Source organism: Symphalangus syndactylus, chromosome 14, assembly GCF_028878055.3.
Source record: "Symphalangus syndactylus isolate Jambi chromosome 14, NHGRI_mSymSyn1-v2.1_pri, whole genome shotgun sequence".
In the NCBI taxonomy this organism is placed as follows: domain Eukaryota; kingdom Metazoa; phylum Chordata; class Mammalia; order Primates; family Hylobatidae; genus Symphalangus; species Symphalangus syndactylus.
Genome location: NC_072436.2, coordinates 9791958 through 9818790, shown reverse-complemented (window position 1 = coordinate 9818790; position 26833 = coordinate 9791958). Strand labels below are relative to the sequence as shown.

Sequence of the window (26833 nt, the reverse complement as noted above, 5' to 3'; positions counted from 1 at the left end):
AAGCATCTCTCTCCTGGCTTAAAACCCTTTGATAGCTTTTCACTGGCCTTGGGACAAATTCCAAAATCACCCCCTCTTGCTGGCTGCAAAGTTTTGCCTGATCGACCACCTCCCTGGCCTCTTTGCCTGCATTTCCTGGGATGCACTTTGCCCTTCCAGCCCCAGGGCCTTTGCACATGACACCACAGTTTGTCCTGACTGCACCCCTCCCCACCAGCTGTTCACTCTCCCTCTCTATCCTCCTCCAGGACACCCAACACACCTATCATTGCTTGTTCTTTTCTTTCTTTTTTTATTTGAGACAGAGTCTCGCTCTGTCACCTAGGCTGGAATGCAGTCGTGCGATCTCAGCTCACTGCAACCTTCGCCCCCAGGTTCAAGCGATTCTCCTGCCTCAGCCTCCCTCATGGCTGGCATTACAAGCGCCCACCATACCCAGCTAATTTTGTTTGTCTTTTTAGTAGAGACCGGTTTTCACTGTGTTGGCCAGGCTGGTCTCGAACTCCTGACCTCAGGTGATCTGCCCACCTAGGCCTCCCAAAGTGCTGGGATTACAGGTGTGAGCCACCGGGCCTGGCCATTGCTTGTTATTTTCTTTTTCTTTTTTCTTTTTTTTTTTTAGATGGAATTTTGTTCTTGTTGCCCAGGCTGGAGTGCAATGGTGCTATCTTGGCTCACTGCAACCTCTGCCTCCCAGGTTCAAGTGATTCTCCTGCCTCAAGCCTCCCGAGTAGCTGGGATTATAGGCACGTGCCACCACACCTGGCTAATTTTTTGTATTTTTAGTAGAGATGGGGTTTCACCATGTTGGCCAGGCTGGTCTTGAACTCCGGACCTCAGGTGATCTGCCTGCCTTGGCCTCAGAAAGTGCCGGGATTACAGGCGTGAGCCACTGCGCCCTGCTTGCTTATTTTCTAATTTGGGCCCAGTGTTTATCGGGCTGCTGCAAATCAGATGCCCTGTTCTTCCCCAAGGGCTCTGCACAGCCTCTCCCAGAGTCCCCTCCCTCCCAGCCCCAGCTTCTTCTTTTAAAGTAGAGGTGGGGTCTCACTATGTTGCCCAGGCTGGTCTCAAACTCCTAGGCTCAAGCAATCCTCCTGACTCAGCCTCCCAAAGTGCTATAATTACAAGTGTGAGCCACGGTGCCCAGCCCTGGCCCCAGCTTCTAACTGGCCTCTGACCCACCCTGCCCTCCCTGCTCCACCCTCTGGGGGCTCCATTTTAGGGCCTGCAGGCAGTGACACTCAATCAACATTTGCTGACTGACTGTTGTCTGGGAGCGAGGCTGAGGACCAGGCTCAGAAAGCACGGGGTGGAAGAGAGGCAGGAAGCACCCCTGGCCCTTCCCAGGTCATGTGCACAACCCTTGGGACAGGGTGCGCCTTCGAGCTTGTCACTACGCTCCTGATCCGCAGGAGATGCTCATGAAACACTTGCTGAATGAGTACGGGGGCGCTTCAGGAGGGCCCAGAGGAATTTGGAAGCTTCCAGGCCCTCCTGGAGGCTCCAGGGCGACACCTCACCGGTGGCTGTCGAAGCTGTCCAGCTGCCGCTGTACGGTGCTGCTGATGCTGCGGCGGTAGCTGCGGTTCAGCCAGTTGCCCACCACGCCGAGGCCGTAGTGCCGCTTCTTCCGATCAAAGGCAAAGTGCTTCACCTTGGAGGCAATGCGCTTGCCACGCCGGGGCCCGGGGACTGGGGCTCGGCCACACTCCTTCCTGGTGGGGATGGTGGCTTTCAGCCTGATTCCCCCACCAAAATACTCCCAGACCCCACCAGGGTGCTCAGAAGGGGCTTGGGGGCCAGGGTGAGGTCTGGGGATGCCCCCAGGCTGATGGCTGGCCTGGAGGAGGGACTCTGCCCCAGCACTCACAGAGGGATTTGCACCCCATCGGGGGAGACAGGGGAGGCTGAGTGTGGGATCCCTCGGAAGTAGCTGGCAGAGAGTGGGGGGGACTCAAAGACATCATCAGGCATGGAGCTCATTTCTTCCTGGGGTGGGGGACATGAAAATACAGTGTAAGGAGTCTGTCCCAAACACTGAGCCCCAGCACCTCAATTCAAGGGCAGGACGCAGCTGAACAGACGGGCTCTTCACAATGAAACGGGAAGCCACATGCCCGTCAGCCCCAATGGTGACTTTCCCGGGTGGCACTGTGCCCCACCGCAGGTCTTCGCCCTACCCAACAGAAAGATGGGGGCCCAGCAGCTCCACACAGGAACATGCCACATCCTACCAGTGGGCCTCTGGGTCGCTCAGGGGTTCCTGAACATGATCAAGGCCAAGGTCACCTCACCCAGCTCCCAGGCCACCCCACCCCACCCCTGCTGTCACCGAGGGCCCACACCCCATGCTTGCCTTACTAAAAAACGAGGAGTCAAACGTGTCTGCCCCATCGACCACATCCTCCTCCAGGAAGCTCGGGAAGGCAAAGCTGCGCTTGATCACCCGGCATCGCTGTCCAGTGGCACCCAGCACCGAGCGCCCCTGTGCATGGACAGAGGCACAGCCATCAGGACCAGAGCCTGGCCACCTAGCCCCCAGCCCCAACACCGAAGGAATCATCAAGCCCATCCACCTTCAGGCAGTGCCTTGGCAGGAGGGATCCTGCCCAAAGCATGGAGGTTCTGCAAGCTGAACGGGCAAGAGGAGTTCCTGAGACTGGAAGGCCAGGAAATGAGGCACCAGCTTCCGCTGGCACACCACTTTTGGCACCGTTTGGAGTCACCTTTCCCTTGGTCCCTGCTGCCCCTCTGCCTTGGGCTGTTGGTACCCTAACACTCAAAGCAACCCACATTCTATACCCTCACTCCCGAGGCTTGGGCCATGTCTCCCTGTCCTGTTTCTTGGCATGGAATACCAGGCCCTGCCCACCTTTCTGATCCCATCTCCTGTCACAGCTCCCATAACCACCCCTCACTAAAACCACATCAAACCACCTGCTGCTCCCTCAAAGCACTGTACTTCCTCTGGGCTCCTGGCCCTTGCATAGGCCATTCCCTCTGCTGAGAATGCTGTTCCCTTCCTTCCCTAGCGAACATCTCCTTGTGTTTTCTGGGCTTAACTCAATGTCTTCCCTGATAACAACCGCTCTCCTAAACTGACCACCCTGAATCGTGACCCTCACCCTGGGCTGCGAGCTCAGCCAGGATGGCGATGGCTCTGCACCCGGTGCCCAGCACGTAACAGGGACTCGGAGAACCCGGGTGGCTGAGGAGCAAGTATGCATCTCACTTCCCACTTCCCCAGCTTAAGAGTCAGCACAGAGACCAGGTTCCTAAACTTGGCAGGGGGTCACATGAGATTTAAGACACAAGGACGGATGCCTGGGTGCTGGGCTTCAGGGTCCCTCTTTGCCCAGAGATCCCAGCACATCCACTGTCCTTGGCACCGTAGGCAGATGCCCAGGTGAGCTTTAGGGGATGCTACTATGAGGAGTGGAAGGGAGGGGCAAGGAAGGGAGGCCGGGCAGAGGTGGGGGCCCTGCAGGAGGGAGCCCTGCACCTTGAGGAGGGCAGCAGCAGCTTGAAAGCTCATGTGGGCCACAGACATTCTCTTGCGGCGCGGCAGATGGGAGTAGCCAGAGCGGACACTGGTGAAGGAGGTGAGGGACAGGACTCCGGGGGTCAGCGGTGGGTGCGGGGCGTGGGGCCTGTCCATCTCCTCTGGGTGGCGGAAGGCCCGGCCCCGGGCCAGCGGATCCACAATCTGGAAGGGAGGGAGGCGGTAAGCAGAGCCACTAGGGTCCCCACCCCTGCCCCCTTTCCCCATGGATCCCACCTTGGGCATCTTGCAGGGCTTTGGGGACTCAGTGCCCTGGAAGGACGGTGCCTCCTGGCTGGGGAGCTCTAGGTCACGCTGGCACGAGGCCTTCAGGCGGCCGTAGCGCACGCTGCAGTGGTGCAGGCTGCGGCGCTGCCAGTGCTGCCGCTGCCCCTCCCAGTCGCCACTGACTCCAAACCACTGGGCTGCGCCCCTGCGGAAGCAGACAAGGGAAAGGTGGGCATACGCTTATCTACTCCTGTGCACCTGAGTGTGTGGAAGGGGTGATGGCATGTGTGTGCCCGCGTGACTGCAGGGAGGTGGGGCGTGGATCTGCCTGTGAGGCCCCTGGCTGGAGCCCAGTGACCAGATGAGTAGAAGCAGGGGATGACTGGAGCATGAGGAGCCAGGCTTGGGCCCCAGGCACCCCCACACTGATCCACCCAGTTCCTCGAAGCCCCCCAGCCTCCATACCGTGACATTCCGCAAAACACATACCCATTTCCCCATCTATCCCATGATATTAGGCTGCAGGGAGACATTGCTCATTAATGCCGGCCTCCTCCTTCCAGAGAGGGGACACAGGGACCAGGCCCAATAATGTCCAGGCCCCAAGAATCCACAGGTTGCTGGGTGGGGGGTGCTGGGCTTGGGTGTAGGGAGGCTCACTTGCGGATGCTCTGGGACAGTGAGGCCTGGCGGCGGAAGCCGGGGCGCTTCTCTGAGCTCTCCTGCCATCGGCTGTGCGGCTCCTGGAGGCTGACGCTCTTCAAGTAGGCTGGGTTTTTCCTCTTGGGGAGGAAGGAGGGAGGGCAGGCGGTGGTGTGTGCAGCCCACGTCCTGGGTTGGCTTTTCTTTAGCCTCCCATTCTGAAAACCCTGAGAACAAACCTCAACCCCGATTTATGCCCCAATTTGCTTTCATTTGGAAATATATATATATATATGTGTGTGTGTGTGTGTGTGTGTGTATATGTATGTATATACATATATATATATATTTTTTTTTTTTTTTTTGAGATGGAGTCTTGCTGTATTGTCCAGGCTGGAGTGCAGTGGTATGATCTCGACTCACTGCAACCTCCGCCTCCCAGGTTCAAGAGATTCTTCTGTCTCAGCCTCCTGAGTAGCTGGGACTATAGGCATGCACCACCACACCCGGCTAATTTTTGTATTTTAGTAGAGACGGGGTTTCACCATGTTGGCCAGGCTGGTCTCGAACTCCTGCCTGACCTCAAGTTATCTGCCCGCCTCGGCCTCCCAAAGTGCTGGGATTACGGGTGTGAGCTACCATGCCCGGCCTATATATATATTTTTTGGGACAGAGTCTTGCTCTGTTGCCCAGGTTGGAGGGCAGTGGCACCATCATAGCTCACTGGAGCCTCAACCTCCCAGGCTCAAGCAAGCCTTCTACCTCAGTGTCCTAAGTAGCTGGGATCACAGGCATGTGCCACCACACCCAGCTCTTTTTTTTTTTTTTTTTTTTTTTTTTTTGCAGAGACAGAGTCTTGCTATGTTGTCTAGTCTGGTCTCCGACTCCCGGGCTCAAGTGATCTGGCTGCCTCAGCCTCCCAAAGTGATGAGATTACAGGCATGACGCGACCGCGCCCAGCCTTATTCTGAATTTAAAATCGCCATTGTCTAACTTTTCTCTGTCAAGGCCAGCGTGTGTTTTCCTAACTCCCCATCCAGTCCCTTCCCTCTGCGCCATGACGCTCCTGCCCGCTGCTGTGTCTTCTGCAGAGCTCTCGGGTGAACGGGGGCGTTAATATCGCTTCTCTTTATACTCCAGGCTGTGCAGCAAGCCCACGCTGCTACAAGCCCGTTTTCAATGAACTCTTTATGGGGCACTAGACCAGACAGTCAGAAACACTGATTTGTTCTCATCCTCCCAAAGGAAGCGGGCACTGCCTAGGCGGGCTGCTGATGCCAGGGAGACACCGTCCCCTGCTCACCCATGTCAAAGAAAGCCCCCAACTCTCAGAAGAGAGACTGAGAGTCCAGGCCTAGGGGGTGAAACGAAAACAGCCAGGGCCCCAGGGTTACCAGCAAGCACTTTCTTGGGGCTGGCCCTTCCTATGTGCCTCTGACCACGATGAGAGCGAGCGCGGTTCCCGGCCTTACTCCCTGTGATATTTCGGGCCCAGGAAGGAGGGGGTGGGGCCTGAGTCACGGGCTGCACAGGCAGCAGCTGCGGCTCAGGAAGGAGCCCCTCTGGGAAGTGAAACTGTCCAGAAAGTGTCATGTGGGCACATCTGTTGCCTATGGCAGAACAGTGAGCCCCCAGGCCAGCCCCCTTACCTCAGACAGCATGCTGTCCTGCTCGCCAGGGGCCTGGGTCTCTTTCTCGGGTGGCGGGATGGTGATGGAGAGGTTGGGTGGCTTCCGGCTCTGCAGGCGGCTGCTGGACACAGAGGGCACGCTCCCGCCATTCTTGTCAGCAGAGGCCATTGTGGGCGGGAGGCGGGAGGGCTGGAATGGAGACCGGGAGAGCAGTGGTGGGAGGTGGTGGTGTGGGGTGGCGTGATGTCAGGACCCTGATGCCAGGGCATGCAGCCCAGACCAAGAACCAACCTGCCTAAAGTTGGTTCAAACATCTCTGGGCGGCTGGGCGCGGTGGCTCATGCCTGTAATCCCAGCAGTTTGGGAGGCCGAGGAGGGTGGATCACGAGGTCAGGAGATCGAGACCATCCTGGCCAACATGGTGAAATCCCGTCTCTACTAAAAATACAAAAAATTAGCTGGGCATGGTGGCGCGTGCCTGTAATCCCAGCTACTCGGGAGGCTGAGGCAGGATGGCTTGAACCCAGGAGGCAGAGGTTGCAGTGAGCTGAGATCACACCACTGCACTCCAGCCTGGCGACAGAGCAAGACTCTGTCTGAAAACACACACACACACACACATACACACACACACACCCAAAAACAAACCATCCCTGGGGACTAAACCCAGCCTGAACCAGGCTGAACCTCAGGCACAGTGGTTGAAGTGAGGTCTATTTCTGACAATCATTTGCATCCTGCACCATATGGGTCTGGGAGGTCCTCAACTTACTACCTCATTCAATTTCTGATCTCTCCACTTGAGGCAAGAACCAAACCCTGAAAAGAGCATGAAGATGCGGGCGAGGGACGGTGGCTCACGCCTGTAATACCAGCACTTTGGGAGGCCGAGGTGGGCGGAGAGATGAGAAGCCTACCATGCTGGTCCCTGTCCCCCAAGGCCACCCAGTTTATTTTTCTTGTCTTTTTTCTGTAGAGGTGGGGGTCTCTCCATGTTAGCCAGGCTGGTCTGGAACTCCTGGGCTTAAGCCATCTGCCTTCCTCGGCCTCCCAAGTGCTGGGATTACAGGTGCAAGCTCACTGTGCCCAGCCCCAGTTCATTTTTCAAAGATAACTAAAACCGGCTGGGCGTGTGGCTCTCGCCTGTAATCCCAGCACTTTGGGAGGCTGAGGCAGGTGGATCACCTGAGGTCAGGAGTTTGAGACCAGCCTGGCCAACATGGTAAAACCCCATCTCTACTAAAAATACAAAATGAGCCAGGTGTGGTGGCACATGCCTATAATCCCAGCTACTTGGGAGGCTGAGGCACGAGAGTTGCTTGAACCCAGGAGGCAGAGGTTGCAGTGAGCCAAGATCATGCCACTGCGCTCCAGCCTGGGCGAGAGTGAGAAAATGGTCTCAAAAAAAAAAAAGATAACTGAAACTGCCACCTGTCTGGCACTTTTTTCCCCATAGTGAGAACACTGTTTAACAATAAGAGTGGTATATTCTCATTGAAAAAAAAAGAAATCACACAGCCGGGTGTGGTGGCTTACACCTACAATCCCAACACTTTGGAAGGTCGAGGTAGATGGATCACTTGAGGCCAGGAGTTCGAGACTAGCCTGGCCAACATAGTGAAACTCCATCTCTACTAAAATACAAAAATTAGCCAGGCATAGTGCCTCATTCCTGTAGTTCCAGCTACTCGGGAGGCTGAGGCAGGAGAATCACTTGAACCCGAGAGGCAGAGATTGCTGTGAGCCAAGGTCATACCATTGCACTCCAGCCTGGGTGACAGAGTGAGACTCTGTCTCAAAGAAAAAAAAAATTCAGCTGGGCGCGGTGGCTTATGCCTGCAATCCCAACACTTTAGGAGGCCGAGGCGGGTGGATCACGAGGTCAGGAGTTTGAGACCAGCCTGGCCAACACAGTGAAACCCCTTCTCTACTAAAAATACAAAAAATTAGCCAGCGTGGTGGCGGGCGCCTGTAGTCCCAGCTACTCGGGAGGCTGAAGCAGGAGAATTGCTTGAACCCAGGAGGCAGAGGTTGCAGTGAGCTGAGATCGCGTCACTGCACTCCAGCCTGGGTGACAGTGTGAGACTCCATCTCAACAAAAAAGAAAAAAAAATTCAGAATTCTATAAAACAGAACATGAGCACGTGACCCACCCTTCCCCCCACCCAGCCTCTGGAAGGCCTCTCTGGGCCTGGAACTACATACTTCAAAATTTTACACGTATCTTTTTTCTTTGAGACAGGGTCTCACTCTGTTGTCCAGGCTGGAGTGCAGTGGTGTGATCTTGGCTCATTGCACCCTCCGCCTCCCAGGTTCAAGCAATTCTGCCTCAGCCTCCCGAGTAGCTGAGGTTATAGGCGTCAGCCACCATGCCCGGCCCACACTCTATCATTTTACCTGCATTGTAGACATCTTTCCCTGTAAACACATACAGACAGATCTACTTTTTTTTTTTTCAGATGGGGTCTCATTCTGTCACCTAGATTGGAGTGCAGTGGGGCGATCTCGGCTCACCGCAAACTTCGCCTCCCAGGTTCAAGTGATTCTCCTGCCTCAGCCTCCCGAGAAGCTCGGATTACAGGCATGTGCCACCATGCCCGGCTAATTTTGTATTTTTAGTAGAGATGGGGTTTCTCCATGTTGGTCAGGCTCGTCTTGAACTCCTGACCTCAGGTGATCCACCTGCCTCGGCCTCCCAAAGTGCTGGGATTACAGGTGTGAGCCACTACGCCTGGTCCTAGGCCTCTTGTCTTTTCTGATGAATGCAAAGCTTTCATAGAGGGAATGCACCAAGATTTACTTAAGTCCCGATTGCTGGTTATTTAGGATGTTTCCGGAATTTGAGAAATGGGTCTGATGTTGCAACTAACACCCTTGCATACACCGCGTGTGCTTGTTTAGGTATTAACAAGAGCAAGTTCTGGAAGCAGAATGGCTGGGTTGAAGGGTAAGTACATCCCGAATTTCAGTGGCTGTTGCCCAGTACCCCATCTGGGGCTTTCCTGTGCATGTGCCGTCAGTCCCCAATTCCCCTCTGACTCCACCAGAATTAACACCCTCTGCCTGTTTCATTCTCTTTGTTTCATCTCTTGCTCTGCCCATGACCGTCTTCTTGTTAAAACCCCCAGCTGTGGCCGGGCGTGGTGGCTCACGCCCGTAATCCCAGCACTTTGGGAGGCCGAGGTGGGCAGATCACCTGAGGTCAGGAGTTCGAGACCAGCCTGACCAACACGGAGAAACCCCATCTCTACTAAAAATACAAAAAATTAGCTGGGTGTGGTGGCGCATGTCTGTAATCCCAGCTACTCGGGAGGCGGAGGTAGGAGAATTGCTTGAACCCGGGAGGCAGAGGTTGCAGTGAGCCGAGATTGCACCATTGCACTCCAGCCTGGGCAACAAGAGCGAAACTTTGTCTCAAAAATAAAATAAAAATAAAAATAAAACCCCCCAGCTGTTTCCTCTCCTTCACATCCCAAGGTTCCTGGGCAAGTTTTGTTTTTCCTCACCTTGTACGAAGCCAGGGACTCCATACCCATCTCCCTGGGAGCCTTCAGCCAAGGGCGTGTGTGGGCTGAGGCGTGGGATGCACGGGTCGGTGAGACAGCAGCCATGTGGAATCTGAACCTGTCCTCCTCCTCCATCTCTACCTCACCTCTGCCATCTCCTGACCTGGAGGCTCACTCCATTCTCTCAATTCCTCTACCTGCTGCCTCAAGCCCCCTGAGACTGATCATTCTCTGCACTGCAGCTGAGGTCACCTCCCAAAAGCACAGATCACACCTGTCACTTCCCTGCTCAACTCTCTCCCAGGATTTCCTGTTCTCACCCAAAGTCCAAACGTCTCACTGGGACTTCCAGGCCCTCTCTTCATCTCTTTCTGTGCCCTTGCTTACCCCTGACCCAGCCTTTCTGGGCCCCTCATTGTATCAAACTCGCCAAGCTTTGCCGGGGGTGAGGTTCGTGATCGAAAGCAATGGAGCCCGTGGCACATACTGGGCCCACAGTCTTGCATTTGCTGTCGGGTGAGTCACCCGACAACTCATCACCCAAGTCCTGACCCGTATAAGGGGCAGAGTAACGGTTCCTCCCCAGAGAAGCGTCTAGAGGAGCAAATGAGTGGATGATGTCACTGGGCACAGTGGCTCATGCCTGTCATCTCAGCATTTTGGGAGGCTGAGGTGGGTGGATCACCTGAGGTTGGGAGTTCGAGACCAGCCTGACCAACATGGAGAAAGCCTATCTCTATTAAAAATAAAAAAAAACAGCCAGGTGTGGTGGCGCATCCCTGTAATCCCAGTTACTTGGGAGGCTGAGGCAGGAGAATCGCTTGAACCTGGGAGGTGGAGTTAGCGGTGAGCCGAAATCTCACCATTGTACTCCAGCCTGGGCAACAACAGCAAAACTCTGTCTCAAAAAGAAAAAAGAAAAAAAGCCGGGTATGGTGGTGGGCACCTGTAGTCCCAGCTATTCAGGAGACTGAGGCAGGAGAATCACTTGAACCTGGGACAGGGGGGCGGTTACAGTGAGCCGAGATCTCGCCACTGCACTCCAGCCTGGGCGACAGAGTGAGACTCCGTCTCAAACAACAACAAAAAATGAGCAGATGGCTTCACACACTGAAGCACTGTGTCCACACAGAAACCTGGACAGGAAGTGCCCGGCAGCATGGCTCTGCAGAGACCGAGCAGGGAAACAGCACAAGAGCCCGTCAGCAGATGTAGGCACAAATATAACATGTGGTTGAGCCACACAATGGAGCATCCTTCAGCCACGAAAGGAAGGAAGTCCTAACAAAGCTACAACATGGACGAGCTTTGAGAACATTGTGTCCAGGGACAGGAGCCAGTCACGATGGCCACCTCTGCATGAGTCCATTCATATGAAAGCTCAGAATAGAACAGGGAAATCTACAGACAGAAGCAGGGTAGTGGTTCTTAGGACTGGGAAGGTGGGGACTGGGTGGGGGGTGACAGCTAAAGGGCGCAGGCTTTCTTTAGGGGGTGATGAAAGCAATCTAAAACTGTGGTGATAGTGGCACGATTCTGTGAATATGTATATATATGTACACACACACACCCACACACACACACACACACACACACACACACACACATATTTTTTGAGACAGAATCTTGCTCTGTCACCCAGGCTAGAGCGCAGTGGTGCGATTTTGGCTCACTGCCAACCTCTGCTTCCTGGGTTGAAGCAATTCTCCTGCCTCAGCCTCCCAAGTAGCTGGGACTACAGGTGCAAGCCACCACGCCTGGGTAATTTTTGTATCTTTAGTAGAGATGGGGTTTCACCATGTTGGCCAGGCTAGTCTCGAACTCCTGACCTCAAGTTTGCTTCAGCCTCTCAAAGTGCTGAGATTACAGGTGTGAGCCACCGTGCCCAGCCTCTGTGAATATATCAAAACCACTGAAGGTTGGGAGCGGTGGTTCACGCCTGTAATCCCAGCAATTTGAGAGATTGAAGCAGGAAGATCACTTGAACCCAGAAGTTCAAGACCAGCCTGAGCAACATAGTGAGATCCCATCTGTACAAAAAAATTAAAAAATTAGCCAGATAAGGTGGTGCATGCGTATAGTCCCAGCTACTCAGGAGCCTGAGGTAGAAGGATGACTTGAGCTAGGAAGGTCGAGGCTGCAGTGAGCCGTGATCGCGCCACAGCACTCCAGCCTGGGTAACAGAGTGAGACCCTGTCTCAAAATACAAATAAATAAATAAAAACACTGATGGTACACTTTAAATGGGTGAATCGACTGGTGTGTGAATGAATTCTCTCTCAATGAAACAGGTGCTCCATAATGTTGGGCCTCTGTCCAAGCCAGTCACTCTGTCCCAGACCATCATACAGAGGAGGGGCTGGCTCTTCTCAGCCTCCTGGTTGTGGTTCAAGTGCCCTCCTGCCCCACCTTGAGCAGTGCCTTCAAGTGCCCTCCTGCCCCACCTTGAGCAGTGCCAGTCCTACCTCCCTTCCTGCCTTCTTTTTTTTTTTTTGAGACAGAGTTTCGTTCTTGTTGCCCAGGCTGGAGTGCAATGGCACGATCTTGGTTCACTGCAGCCTCCGCCTCCTGGGTTCAAGCAATTCTCCTGCCTCAGCCTCCCGAGTAGCTGAGATTACAGGCATGCACCACCATGCCCAGCTAATTTTGTACTTTTTAGTAGAGACTGGGTTTCTCCATGTTGGTCAGGCTGGTCTAAAACTCCCAACCTCCACCCGCCTCGGCCTCCCAAAGTGCTCGGATTACAGGTGTGAGCCAGGGTGCTGGCAATTTTTTTTTTTTTTTTTTGAGACAGAGTCTCACTCTGTAGCCCAGGCTGGAGTGCAGTGGCATGATCTCGGCTCACTGCAACCTCTGCCTCCCAGGTTCGAGCGATTCTCCTGCCTCAGCCTCCCAAGTAGCTGGGACTACAGGTGCACGCCACCACGCCCAGCTAATTTTTTTTTGTCTTTTTAGTAGAGATGGGGTTTTGCCATGTTGGCCGGCCAGTCTCGAACTCCTGACCTCAGGTGATCCACTCACCTCGGCCTCCCAAAATGCTGGGATTACAGGCGTGAGCCACCGCACCCGTCCCTTCCCTGCCCTTATTCCTCCCTCTCGCTCCCTGAATTGACTTTCTTCATTCACTGTCCACTGCTGTTCAGACAGAGAGCACGGGCCCCGCAGGAGGTATTTGGACGTGGGCACAGCAGCCAGTGCCCTGGGTCCAGCCACCCGGCCGCCCAGCTTCCTACCTTCGAGTCTGAGTTTGCCCGCGGCTTCCTGGGTCTTGCTGTGAAGGGCTTTAGAGCATGTTCTTGTCTTCTCCTTGCTCTGTACAGTTGCTCCCGCGTCAAGCCTCAGTCTGTGGAAGGGTGGTCGGACAGACAGGTGGCTGGAAGGACAGATAGACGGCTCCAGGCCACACAGTGCAGCTTCCTGGGTACTCGCAGCTGGAAGAAAGGAGGGCCGGCTCCAGGGGGCATGCCCACCACTGAGTGCTTTAACCTTCCTCACCTCAGTCTCCCCATCTGTAAAATGGGGCCAATTCCACCTGCCTCACTGGTAAGGGATTAAAGGTGCTAATCAGGCATCTCCGAGTGCCAAGCAGCGAGGGGCACTGGCCTCAGGGTGTTTACAGCCAATCACCTAACAACAGTCCTCTGGTCTGGGAACCTGATTGGAGCAGGACATTAAAGTCAAGATGGCCCCTGTTATTTTTCTCAAGATTTCTTGAACAGTACAGAAACATTTAATTTTCGGCCAGGTGCAGTAGCTCACATCTGTAATCCCAGCACTTTGGGGGGCTGAGGCAGGTGAATCACCTGAGGTCAGGAGTTCGAGATCAGCCTGGCCAACATGGTAAAAACCCATCTCTACTAAAAATACAAAAATTAGCTGGGCATGGTGGTGCACGCCTTTAGTCCCAGCTACTCGGGAGGTTGAGGCAGGGGAATTGCTTGAACCTGGGAGGTGGAGGTTGCAGTGAGCCGAGATTGTGCCATTACACTCCAGCCTGGGTGACAGAGGGAGACTCTGTCTCAAAAAACAAACAAAGCCACATATTTTTGGGCCGGGTGCAGGGGCCACGCCTGTAATCCCAGCACTTTGGGTGGCCAAGGTGGGGGAATCATGAGGTCAAGAGTTCGAGACCAGCCTGGCCAACATAGTGAAACCCCGTCTCCACTAAGAATACAAAAATTAGCCGGGGCTGGGTGCAGTGGCTCATGCCTGTAATCCCAGCACTTTGGGAGGCTGAGGGTGGATCACAAGGTCAGGAGTTCGAGACCAGTCTGGTCAACATAGTGAAACCCCATCTCTACTAAAAATACAAAAAAGTAGCCAGGTGTGCTGGTGGGCACCTGTAATCCCAGCTACTCAGGAGGCTGAGGCAGGAGAATCACTTAAACATGGGAGGCGGAGGTTGCAGTGAGCCGAGATCGCGCCATTGCACTTCAGCCCAGACGACAGTGCGAGACTCTGTCTCAAAACCAAAACCAAAAACAACAAAATAATTAGCTGGGTGTGGTGGCACATGCCTGTAATCCCAGCTACTCGGGAGGCTGAGGCAGGAGAATTACTTGAACCCGGGAGGCGGAGGTTGCAGTGAGCTGAGATCGCGCCACTGCACTCCAGCCTGGGTGACAGAGCAAGACTCCGTCTCAAAACAAAACAAAACAAAACAAAAGAACCCCACATATTTAACATTCAAAGTCTAGGAATTACTAGCTGCCTTCTGATACTTAAGGCAAAGTTCAAATGATCTGGAAGTGTTTTGTTGCTTTGATTGGTAATTTATTGAACTTAAAAGCCACACAACATAAAATCAACCATTTTAAAGCACGAAACCCAGGGGCATTCCTGTTTTTTTTGAGATGGAGTCTTGCTCTGTCACCCAGGCTGGAGCGCAGTGGCACGATCTCAGCTCACTTCAAGCTCCGCCTCCCGGGTTCACACCATTCTCCTGCCTCAGCCTCCTGAGTATCTGGGACTACAGGCGCCCGCCACCGCGCCCTGCTAACTTTTCGTATTTTTAGTAGAGACGGGGTTTCACTGTGTTAGCCAGGATCCCCTGACCTCATGATCCGCCTGCCTCAGCCTCCCAAAGTGCTGGGATTACAGGCGTGAGCCACCGCGCCCAGCAACCTGTTTGTTTTTAAGAAGTCCTGCCCAGGCCCTCCTTTGAGGGGAACCCCAAGATGCCGGAAGCCCTCCCGAGGCCGGGCAGGATTAAGTCCTTAACTGTGCCGGGCCTTGTTTGGCCCTTCACACACATTACCCTTCAAAACACCTGCCAGGGAGATGTTAGCGTCTCTTCCATTCTGTAGATGGGTTCAGTAACTTGCTCAAGCTCACATAGCCAGGAAAGGGTGTAGCTAGGACGCCCGATGTCTGGCTCCAGGGCCTGGGGGCTCCTAGGGGACGGGCTCCCTCTTGCCCTAAGACTGGGGCTAGAAGACCCCCCCCTCAGGGATCCAGAGAGGGAACTTGGTCCAGCATTCCAGCGCTTTCCAAACCAAGCTCCTCAGAGGCCTGGGGGTCCCCAGAGGTGCCTAACGGGCTGCTATGGGGCAAAGCAGAGGCTGCGGAGTAGCCCACGCTCCCCATTGATTCCATTGAGCAATGTTCCTTGACCCCCTGCATATTTGGGACATTTGGGGAGCAGAATGCTGGGTGCAGAGGAGAAATCTTGAGGCGGAGCTAGGATGTCTCCCGCTTCTTTAAGGCTAGTCCAGCAGCGCTAGCTTCACCTCTTTCCATCCCCAAGTGCTGGAGAGTCCTGACCCCATCCCCCAGGGCAGACTGCCCGGCCGAGTATGACAAGGTCCTCAGAGATCAACCCACTGGGCTGGGTTGGTGCCAAGGAGCCCTGGCAGCCACACCGGGACCCCACTCAGTTGAAGCTGTGGGTAGGTCCCCTCGTCCTGAGCCTGCTCCGGGGACAGCTCCAAGACAACAGCCTCACCTGGGGCCTCTGCAAGAAAAGTTCATAGCTTGGCCTCCTTTGGGACCAGGGTACACCAAGAGGGCATGGGGAGGGCACCGCCCTGGGGAACTGGCACTGGGGGATGGCAGGCAAGCAGTGGAAGCAGCCAGGTGCAAGGGTGGGGACTCCAGACTCCAGCTCAGTTAAGGTTGCCAAGCAGGTAGGATCTTTCTGGAACTCAGATCTGATCACACCTCCCTGGAGGTCCCTTCAGGCCTGCCCTCCCTGCCACACCCTCACCAGACAAACCACATCCCTGTGCCATCCCCAAGCTCTCACCTCATCTGAAGCACTGCACCTGACACACCAGGCTCCACCTTGCCTGCCTGGCCAAGCCCTACTAGGAAAGTAAAATGTCACCTCCAGAGAGAATCAAACACTTTATTGCCTGCTCTCTCCAGCATCTCGCGGATTTATCAACGTGTAGGAGTCTCCTACCCAACCCCGGGCAGCCCGGGATCCTGCACCCAGTGAGCCCTCATCGATGGCTAACTGAGTGGGAAACTAGTGAGAGGGTGGGGCTGGGGGTGGTCAGTCAGTCCATGTCAGCCCTGGGCAGAAGTGGTTTCCCCCATCCTGCAGCTGGTCCAGGAAGCAGCCCCCTTTGGAGGGCTCCACTGAGAGCTCCTGCCCGGCTTTCTCCGCGCCCACGGCAGGGCCAGGGTGGAGGACGCTGCATGCTGTGCCAGGACAAGTGTCCAGTGGACCTCCCCGCTAGACTCCCCACAGGCACCACTTTTGGTTCTAGGGTTCTGCCCAGCCAGCCTCCCTGTCCCAAGGCCAGGCCATCCCAGCCGAGACCCCCGCCCAGGATCTGCTGCATGGCTGGCATCTGTGCCAACCTCCTGATGAGAGAGGCTCCCAAAACCCAACACTGAGGGAGAGGAGAGCTTGGTCAGCCCCAGGGCAATCGGTGGCGGGGGGGGGGGGTCCCGAAGAGAGGTGGCCTGACACCAGACAGCAGAGACAGGGCCAGGGCGTGTGGGCATGTCTTCCTGGGCAGGAGCCTGGCATCGGGAGTGCCATCTGAACCGCAGAGCACAAGAGGCCTGGGCAGCGGCCTGAGAGCAGCTCCACCCTCGGGCCTCAGTTCCCTTCTCTGAGGGAATGCGACGAGGTCACGGCCCAGCTTTGACACCCATGAAGCCTAAACATGGAGTATGAAAGCATGACTTTGCACCAGCCACTTGCCACCATTGAGATCAACTGCCTCCAAGTTGTGCAGAAGTTGGGGTGGGCGTGCAAAAGCCCAGCCCCTTCCTTGGGGCTCAGCAGGGAAAGGAGTGGGGACTGTCAGACCCACTCTGGCCTTCAGCATGGCTCAAGTCCAGATGGCAGGAACCAGACAGAAAAAAGTGCTGGAGAGTTGGAGCTGCCCCACCCAGCACTTATCTCCGAGCCCTAGAAATGCTTGCTCACTGCAGGGGAAATGGTGACATCCTGGGACCAGGCTTCCTCCTGGCCCGCAGTCACATCCACTGCTCTCTCTCTAAGACCCCCGGGCCCGCCTCCGCACCCAGCCCACAGGCGGAACACTGCCACCTGCCCAGCCAGATCCCGGCTGTGGCCAACCCCAGAGAAGGGCCTTCACCCCCAGCTCAGCTGGGAGATGCCAAAGGGACGTGGGGAAAGGGCTGGGGCTTAGGGTGGGACAGACTCTATTTCCTCCACCTTTAGGGTGGGGCAGGGGAAATCCTGAGAATAAGTGAAGTGCAGAGTTCAGATCACTCCCAGGTCCCATGGGTTAAGGCCTCTGCACCCTCCCCTGCCCAGACGCAGGGCCTCCCCCACTGCAGATAGCTTTGGAGATAGCATAACCCAGCTAGCAGCAGCGGACCTCAGACACATCCAACAAAACGCAGACTCAGACACTATTTACCACTGCTGCCCAGAGAATCCGGTTTCCCCACAAAGGGTGGGGCCGGGCACTCCCAACCAAGCCTGTCCCGCACAGCTGGGTAAGCAAGGCCACCCCCAGGGAGGTCCCCAATAGAGCTCCACCAGCCAGCCCAGGCAGGGTGCAAGGGTCCCCCAACATGCGGACTGTACAAGCCACACTCCTCCACGGGGGCCCAGCCTACTGCCCCTCCCAGCTCCCCCAGGTGCAGTTCCCTGTCTCTCTCCACCTGGTGCCACCAATCTCCCTGCACTCCCCACCCCCACACAAGTGGGTTTCTAGAGGCGCCGAGTCTTGCTAATGAAGGGTGCAGTCCCCACAAACCCTGGGCTCTATGGGCTTTATGGGGCAGGGCAGGGAGAGCGTGGCAGGTGCAGCCCACAGGGAAACAGGCGGAGGCTTGATGCAAGGGCTGAGTCTGCGAGGGGCCAGAAATGGATAAGAAGTAAGCAGCCCCCTCCCCTCCAGACAGGAAAGAGGGAGACCATTATTAGCCACTTGATATGACCAGGAAGTTTAGGGGGCTCAAGCCGCCTGAAGAGAGGATGTGGAGAAACCACCCCCTGGGCGGGAAGCTGCTTCCAGCCTGGCTCCGGAGCTGTGGGTGGGCGAGGCGAGTCACCTGGTGTCCCTGGGAGTGGGCAGTCAGGACAGAAGGAGGGCGGTGGGAGGCTTGGGGCCACGTCTTCCCGGTTGAATCACAGGATGCTAGGGTGAGGGCTGGGGACGAGGAAACTGCTTCTCTCCCCAGCTTCCCTGCCACAGAAACTGAAACTCATTTTCCCTGCCTGTGGCCCTGCTGGGAACCAGGGCATTTTTAGAAAGCTGCAAAGAGGAAGCTGGGCCTCACCCACTGTGCAATCCCCAGCAAAACCCGTGGTTCTGCTGACCCCGGGGTTTCTCCAGCCCCAGAGGCCCGGAAGGACAGCTCATGGCACAGCTGTCCTCACACCTCCCCATGCATTCCCAAGCTGGGCCTCACGTAGCCAGAGACGCTGCCCTGCATACTTCCTTGCCCTGGCAAGAGGTAGAAGGGGCAAGAGTAAAGGGCAGGAAAGTGGCAAGAAGGCTGGCTGGGGGCTGGGGGCAGCATTTGGGGAGAGTCATGAGAGGCAAAACAGGAGGGCAGGTGTGGCATGAGCTGCGGCGTGAGCTCCACCGGCAGTTAGCAGAGGGGAGAGGGGGCTGGGGACTCTGAGGGTGGGACACCCAGCTGTCTGTCTCCAGGCGCCAAACAGGAGCCGCTCTCCCTCCCTCTCAGCACCACCTCCCCAGAGGCCGGAGCTGGTGGCAAGTGGGCGCAGACACGATCTCGACCCACTCCGCCGGTACACGCTTCAGCCCACAGCCACTGATGGAGAGAAACAAAACGGCCTGTGGGTTCACACACCTCCCCACACATCCCACGAACAGCGGGTCCTGGTCCAGAGAGCTGTTTCTTTCTCCTCCTCACCCCTCCAGGGCTTGCCTCAAACTCAGTTCAGAAGATCAAGAACCCCCAGGGGCAGGTTCAGGGGCTTGACCATCCCCTGACTTCTCTGGGCTTTTTCCTATCAGGCCCCAGGCTCTGGGCTCCCCTTAACCCGGTTAGAGTGGCTGGGGCGTCATAAGCCAACCACAGACACGGGAAGCGGGCGCTGCGCTCCAGGGAGCCACCAAGATCAGGGTGTGAGGTGTGAACCTGCGTGTGTGTGTTGTGGGGGGCTGGGGGATGACAGGTCATGTTCTTGGGGTGGTGCAGCCCCTGACGCCCCCCTGCACCCACCATCTGGGCTTTCTCAGGACCAGTTGCCAGCAGGGATGGCAGAGATACAAATGCCCCCTCCTCTGCTGGGGTTCCTGGTCCAGGAAGCAGGCTGAGCTAGGGGTGCTGGAGCCCTGCATCCCCGAAGCCCAAGATGCAGCAGCTGCTGGCAAGACACAGGGGTGGGCATCAAAGGAGGTGGCAGTGCAGCCAGGCCTCTTGAGCTGGACACAGCGCTGGGCCCCACCCACCACAGTGCCCTCCCCTGGAAATTTCTGGATTTCAAAAGCTGCTGGTGGAGGCTGGGAACAGTGGCTCACACCTGTAATCCCAGCACCTTAGGAGGCTGATGTGGGCAGATCACCCGAGGTCAGGAGTTCTAGACCATCCTGGCCAACATGGTAAAACCCCATCTCTACTAAAAATACAAAAATTAGCCAGGCGTGGTGGCGGGTGCCTGTAATCCCAGCTACTCAGGAGGCTGAGGCAGGAGAATCGCTTGAACCTGGGAGGCGGAGGTTGAAGTGAGCCGAGATCACGCCACTGCACTCCAGCCTGGGCGACAGAGCGAGACTCCATCTCAAAAAACACACAAACAAAACAAAACAAAGCTGCTGATGGAGGCAGGCAAGTGGCAGCAGCTGGGCAGGGATGAAGTGCCTTCCACATCCCAGGGAAGAGGCAGCAGCTCCCGAGCCTGGGGCTGGACTGCAGGCTTTGGGGCAATGAAGGGAAGGGGCATGCACAGCAGCCGGACCCCAGTTCTCCTGCTCCCTCAGCATCGTTGTGAAGGGGAGGAGTCAGAAGTGGCCCCTGGGGCCCAAAAGGCCCTGTCCATTTGGGGTCACACACCAGGACACTGGAGGGTTTCCAGGGTGGGGTGTGCACCACACAGTGCCACAGCAACGCAGGCTCTGTGGGAACTGCCCTTTGCTGCAAACGTTCATGAAAGTCCGCCTCTCTGCGTCCCAGCAGCCGGGTTTTCACGGGCCCTTGGAAGCAGCGGCGGTCCAGCACAAGCCCAGCGGTTGGGGCAGGGTGGGACGCAGCCTGGGGTCTGTGTGAGAGGTCCCTTTCACTCCTGCTGGAGGCTCTTTGACACTAAGGTGTGACCAGGCCATGTCCATTTGTGACTGTCCCATGTACACAGACAGGGCTCTGTCCTGGGCTTATAAAGTAGGAGCCCACCCGATTTCCACCTGCCTCCAGACAGTGAAAATCTGGCCTGATGGCAGAAGACAGAGTCATAGGCCCATCTCTCACCGCTGTGCGATCTTGGGCAAGCCACTTAACACCTCTGAGCCTCCGTTTGTGTAGGCATAAGATGCTAGTATCCTCCCAGGGTCTAAGATCTATGTGACTTTGTCACCATGAACGAGGGCTCACCCCAGGAACAGCTCAGCTAAGGTACAAGGTCTCACCTATTGTACAGAGAGGTAAGCACCTTGCCCAGCGTCACCCAGCCAGAAATAGGCCTGGACTGGCTGGGTGTGAGCATGCAGAGCCCAGGGAGCTGACAGCGTCCCTGGGCCCTCACCTCAACACACTCAGAGCCAGAGCGCTTCTGGAGGCCCAGTTCTGCCTCTGGCTGCATGGAGCCCCTCAGCAGGGAGGGAAAATGCCAGGCAGACACTTCTGGGCTTGTAAACAGTCATTAAGGAACTAATAAACCTGATTTCCCAGAACTTTGCCCTGGGGTTCCCTGCTTCGCGGGGAAGAGGCTGGCCCTAGCCCCAGTGGCTGCCAGGGTTTCAGGACACTTGGACACCAGCCCACCAGGTTGCTCGTCCCAAGCAGGCCTGCAAAGCCACCTGCTCATGGCCCGCACCTTGCTCTGGGGCAGCGTGGAGCTCTCTTGCTGAGGAATGAGGAGGGATAAGGGGCCAGAGATAGGACTCAAACCTGCCTTGGCCACCTACCTGCTGGGAGACTTTGGGCAAGTGGGTGCTGCAGAGCCTGCTTCCTCTGCTGTGAGATGGGGTGACGCCCCACCACGGAGGGAGCCAGGGAAGATGACAGCAGATATGAATGGACAGTGCCTGGCACACACCCAACGCCCAGTTGGAAGCTTCTATTATTCCTGGCTGAGCTCTGCCACCATTGCTCACTTAGTCCCTATCTGAGCCATGAGCCCCACAGGGGACAGATCTCTATTCGACAGGTGGGGAAACAGAGGCTCAGAGAGATGAAGTCACCTGTCCAAGGTCCCACAGTTAGGGAGTGCTGGGGCTACAACCCCAGCCAGGGTCCCCGCGCTCTTAACCTCCACACTCTGCAGCCTCCTGCCGCCCTGGAACTGGTGAGGGGCAGGGGAAAAAGAACGGGTGAGGACTCTGAGTGTTTGGGGTGCTGGGGTGAGTCCCACGTGCAAAGGCCTTTGATTCATGAAGAAGGGACAGCACCTAACTGCCTGGGCAGCACTGCTTGGCTTGCAAAGGACTTTTACAAACATGATCTCATTTAGTTGAGGCTGAGGGGGAGAGGCGGCTGTCATCCTCACGGGCTGGCAAGGTCAAAAGAGGCTTAGGCCGGGGTTCAAAGTCCTGTTCACACTCCAAACCCCACAGCAGATCCTCAACCCTCCTGTTCCAGATCTCTTTTTTTTTTCTTTTTTTTTTGAGATGGAGTCTCGCTCTGCTGCCCAGGCTGGAGTGCAGTGGTGTGAGTTCGGCTCACTGCAAGCTCTGCCTTCTGGGTTCAAGCGATTCTCCTGCCTCAGCCTCCTGAGCAGCTGGGACTATAGGCGCATGCCACCACACCCGGCTAATTTTTTTTGTATTTTTAGTAGAGACGGGGTTTCACCATGTTAGCCAGGATGGTCCCGATCTCCTGACCTTGTGACTGCCTGCTTCAGCCTCCCAAAGTGCTGGGATTACAGGCGTGAGCCACCACGCCCGGCCCCAGATCTTCTTACGGCTACACGGAGCTGACAACCTGGGGAGACCCACTGGGAGAGGGAAAAGGGTTTCTTGCCAGAGACCGGGGCAGGAAGCCACCCCGCAGCACCTGCTGGCACAGGGTTGAGGGCCACACGGGTGAGGCAGAGGAGAAAACCAAGACTTGAGGCAGCTGTACCCTGCTCCCAGCCCCAGGAACCTACGCCAGGGAAAGCACAGCTGAGGGGCACCAACTCCATGACCTGCCCCCCCACACACACGCACACACTGGCAGGCCAGGAAAACCCCCAGGCAGAGGTCAGCAGTTCATGCCCAGATGGAAACCCACCCTCGCTTCCCTTGGCCACCAAGGCACTGAGGTCCCCCTACCCCAGACACAGCCACTCCTACAGAATAACAATAACAACAGTGCCACTGCTCCATATGCATGTTCCCATCTAGTCCTTGACAGCCCATGAGGCAGGGCCTTGGCCATCTCCCAAGTCTGTCTCATGGACCGGCAGCCACGCCCCTACCTGAAGCCACCCTAACACCATTATCACGATGGCTCCCCTCACTGCTCCTGCCATGGCCGGGCACTGCACTGAAGGCTGCACACCTTCACCATGGGAGTCCTCACCTCACACGACCCTCCAGGTAGATTACTGTTAGTGACCCCACTGCGCAGCTGGGGAAACTGAGGCACAGACTAATTAAGTGAACCCATCCTACTGAGCACACACATGGACGACTGTGCCCGGCAGCCCCTGGACGTTGGCCCAGCTCCTGAAGTTTGGAATCCTCCTCCATCCTTTTCTGCTGGTCACAAGGTTCCCCTCACACTCCAGTGTCTCTGGCCCACCTCCTGCGCTGCCCACCTGGCTGAAACCACTTTCCTGGAGGAGCCGGGCACTGGGGCTGGAACTGCCTTCCAGTAGCTTTTGGACCACAAACAATCCCAGCTGGGCGCCCGGATACATTTGCTGAAGGAGGGGTTGTGGACACGGTGGCGCTTTGTACTTCCCCGAAGGTGTGTTTTTCTGTACACCCATCCAGGTCTCCTGGGAGGCAAAACGATGTTCCAGGCAGGCTTGGTTTCCCTGTGAAGCCGCCCATGCCCTGAGAGCTGTCCCTGCCTAGCCACCACCACAGCCGAGGTCAGCCGGTACTTGGGCAGGCGCAGACGTCCCCACCACTCCTCCCCCAGCCTGGCTCAGCTGAATAGGAAACTGGGAGCTGCTTCCGACAGCCAGCGCAGCCCAGCCGGTGCAGATGCCTGAGCTCACTCTGGAAACCCCCTGGGGCAGACGGGCAGCGCCGAGGCCTGCTCCAGAGTGCGAAGCACAGAGATCTGAGGAGAGTGTGGAGGGGGAGAGGCAGCCAGGAGGGCACACGTCTTCCCTGTGCTGTGCCAGCGGCAGGCAGGGGCCAGGCCCAAAGGGAAGCACCAGGCAGCTGAGCTATGCCACTCGGACATTCACAGGCAGGCGTGCACAGCTCCTTGACTTCTGCTGTCATCTGTCACCTTGTCTGGGGAAGAGTTTACACAGCAAGGAGGACAGAAACCTTGGTGGAGAGGCCACCACAGGATCCAGAGCTGAGGCCACAGGAAAAACAGCACCACTGACCCCAGAGCAGGACTCGGGCCCCAAGTGTGTCACCCAAAGCATTTGTAGTGTGATTTATTCCTCCTCTTACAGGAACAAAAGCCCTCTTCTGGGCTGAAGAGAAAGAGAGTGAGTGTGTGTGTGTGTGTGTGTCTGTGTGTGCCTGCCTGTGTGTATGTGTGCCTGTGTGTGTGTGTGTGCCTGTGTGTGTGTGTGTGTGTGTGTCTACACCAGGTATAGACAGGTAAGAGTCACTGAGGGTTTGTTCGTGGGGCTCTTGGGCGGGGCCTGAGGGTGGGCACCTGGGTTCACACCCGAGCTCCACTGCTGACTTCCTGAACAACTTTGTACAAGTCTGGGTGCTCAGCCCTGTCCCTTGAGAGGCTCACAGCAATGGAGGCCACTTTTGTTTTTTGTGCAAATGAGAAGGTGGGAGTTTCACTTCGGCCTTTTACAGTCAAGAGACCAAAAAAACAAAACAAAACAAAAAAAAACAAAACCCACCAACACCAACAAAAAGAACCCAAGCTCGAAACCTCCACTAGGGTTCCCAGGCAAGAAGGCTGGGTCCAGAAGTGAACAGCATGGGTATAATGGCTACTGAAAGAAAACAGGGAGGGAGGGCAGCGAGGTGGCCCCAGCTCCTGGGTACAGACGTGGCTGCTTCATCCGATCCTCTCCCACCATGCCAGCCACCCCTCCTTGTTGCCAGAAAACTGGAAGTACATTCCTCCAGCCCAATACAAACAACTCTGAGTCATCCCTACTGGGGGGCCGCCTGGCCTGTGCTTTGATGTCTCCCATCTCTCACCTCTGCTCAGCTAACACCACGGGCAGGGGTGCCCCCACCCCATCAGCAGCTGGGCCCACTCCAGGGCTCGTCAGCTAACCCAGGGTGCCCTCTTTATTGCAGGAGAAAAGCAGCCTGGGGAGCCCCCAGGAATTAGGAGCCCTGATACTCCTTGGATGTCACTTTCAAAAGGTGTACATAATTGGACAAGTTAGGTGAGTTCAGAAGGAGAAATTCCAGCAGGTCACATGGTATCAGGCAATCATGCCAGCCTCAGCAATCAGCTTTGGGAAAATCTATGGGAAGAGAGCTTGCCCTCTGCCCGCCCTCCCAGCCCAGGGATATTTGAGCTCAAGGGCTGCCTCCGCCCAGCCTTCCTGGGAGACTGCCCTGGGGTTAAGCACTCCAGGCCTGGACTGCGAGGGGGTCCCCTGTTCCCGACCCCTCCCCCACAGCACCCAGACCAGCTTCCTGCAGGGACAGTGGAGATTGGGAAAGGCGGTGGCTCACGGCACCAAAGGAGGACTCTTGCGAGGGGAATAAGTGCCCTCACACTGCCCTCACACTGCCTTACCCCTTATCTCATTCAGGTTTATTCCAAGTTCCTCCCCTAACCACTCGGGAAAACTGAGGTAGTTTCCCCAGTGAGGGAGCATCATTGAGAAGGAACCTGATGGACCAGCTGCTGCGCAGGGTTTCTCAGCCTCAGCACAGCACAGCACCTTGGGCTGGATAATTCCTCGTTGTGCGGGCTGTCCTGTGCCCTGAAGATGTCTGGTAGCGTCCCTGGCCTCTACCCACTACCTGCCAGTAACAACAACACTCACTTCCCCTCTCAAGTGTGTGACACCCAAAATGACTCCAACATTGCCAAATATCCCATGGCAGGCAAAGTCGCCCCTGGTTGAGAACTACAGCTCTAAAACACGCCCCCCTTTCCACTCCCTGCCCTACAGACAGTGATGGTCGAATAAGACAGATGCTGGTCTCATTATTTTACCAGCAAATGGCACACACTGGGGGCCTGATGCCAGCCACCCAGGCAACAGCAGCCTCTCCCCACGTGGGGTCAGCTCCCCCCCCCTCCGCCTTCTGCTCCTCAGACACACCCGCTGCCACCCTCTCAGTAGCTCCAACCCTAGAGCCCCCTCCGTTAATCTTTCATGGAATGGGGCAGGGCCAAAACCTAGGCTTCCTTTGCGCCCTGGCGTGGGAGTGGGGCGGGGTCTGTACCCTAGGGGACTTACCCGTCTCTATCCCAATGCCCTGGGAGAACATCAAAGGGGCCAAATAGGTAAAAGGCAAGCCCAGGGCCAACCCTCCCCAGCCCCTCCATCCAGAAGTCAGGACTCCTGGGTCCAATTTCTGAGCTCCGGTCCAGCCCTGCTGTGTGAGTCCGGCTCCCTCATCCCCACCCCCGCACCTGTTTCCACCTTGGCTGGCTCAACCAACAAACTTCGGCCCCGGTCCGCCCGGTGCTCACCCGGGAGAAAGTGGAGGGGAGAGAAGGGTCTGAACTGCAGGCACTTCTGGGACGCAGGCGGGACTGCCCTGCGCAGTCTCCTCTCTTCCTCCGGAGGTTTAAACCTCTGCCCAATCGTCTTGCCCCTACATCTGGCGCCCCGTCGCCCAGGGACCCCTTAGGCGTCCTGTCCAAGCCGAGCCCCGGGGGCCAGCAGACCGGGTCCAGCGGCCCCGCCGGCGCCGTTCGAGCCAGCCCGGGCCTCCAGCCGAGCCCACGTGGGACCCAGGCGCTCCGCAGGGCGGGCACCGGGCACTGGGCACCCTCCCTGGCCGCGCACCACCGCTCTAGGGCAGGCTTGGGCACAACCTCGGGACCCTTCCGGGGCCTGCGGCTGGGCGGCCGTGAGCCCTGCCCCGGTCGTCGCCCCGCGCTCACCTCCCTGCGGCCCCAAGTCCCCGGGACGCAGCTCTGTGCGGCGCCTGCGAGCGGCTGGGCGGTGGCTCCTCGGGGGCGGGGCGGCGGCGCTCCGCCTCTTCCCTACCTGCGCGCGGGCGGGCGGGCGGGGGGCGGGGCCGGGCTCCGGGGGGGCGGGGCCGGGCTCCGGGGGGGCGGGGCCGGGCTCCGGGGGGGCGGGGCCTGGACGCAGCCTTTGCTCTGACTGCTTCCTGGGTTCCCGCCTCCGCCTTCCACCCAGCTGGGTCCCCGCCTGGGCAGAGCCCCGTTTTCGCCCGAGCTGGTCTCTTCAGGGCGCCGTCCTTTCCCTCTTGGCTTCCTCACTCCACCCCAGACCTAACACGTCATCTAGGTCTGGATTGGCGTCTTCAAGTCGCCCGTCTCCCTCAAGAAAAAGCACCGAATCTCCCCTCCCCTTCCTCCAGCGCCCTCATCCTCAGGCCAAGTGGGCTTGTTCCCTTGACCCTTTTAGTCTGTAGTCACAC

At 56.9% G+C, this 26833-nt stretch overlaps 1 protein-coding gene across 4 annotated transcripts in view; it reads right to left on the bottom strand.

Annotated features, from left to right (window-relative positions):
• The window catches only part of RHBDF2 (rhomboid 5 homolog 2), a 30875-nt gene extending 4416 nt beyond the window's left edge, over positions 1–26459 (bottom strand). The window contains exons 1-9 of one of the 4 annotated variants that reach the window (XM_055242108.2): positions 26331–26459; positions 12785–12982; positions 6064–6234; positions 4433–4554; positions 3782–3977; positions 3506–3709; positions 2360–2488; positions 1874–1992; positions 1524–1718 (exon numbers count right to left, since the gene is read on the bottom strand). In XM_055242108.2, coding sequence (XP_055098083.1) covers positions 1524–1718; positions 1874–1992; positions 2360–2488; positions 3506–3709; positions 3782–3977; positions 4433–4554; positions 6064–6213 — 1115 coding nt within the window. In that variant the 5' untranslated portion in view covers positions 6214–6234; positions 12785–12982; positions 26331–26459. Of the gene's footprint in view, positions 1–1523; positions 1719–1873; positions 1993–2359; positions 2489–3505; positions 3710–3781; positions 3978–4432; positions 4642–6063; positions 6235–12784; positions 12983–25913 lie in introns of all 4 variants that reach the window. The other 3 variants (XM_055242109.2, XM_055242107.2, XM_063617127.1) reach the window with 3 other exon arrangements.
• Positions 26460–26833: the final 374 nt, after the last annotated feature.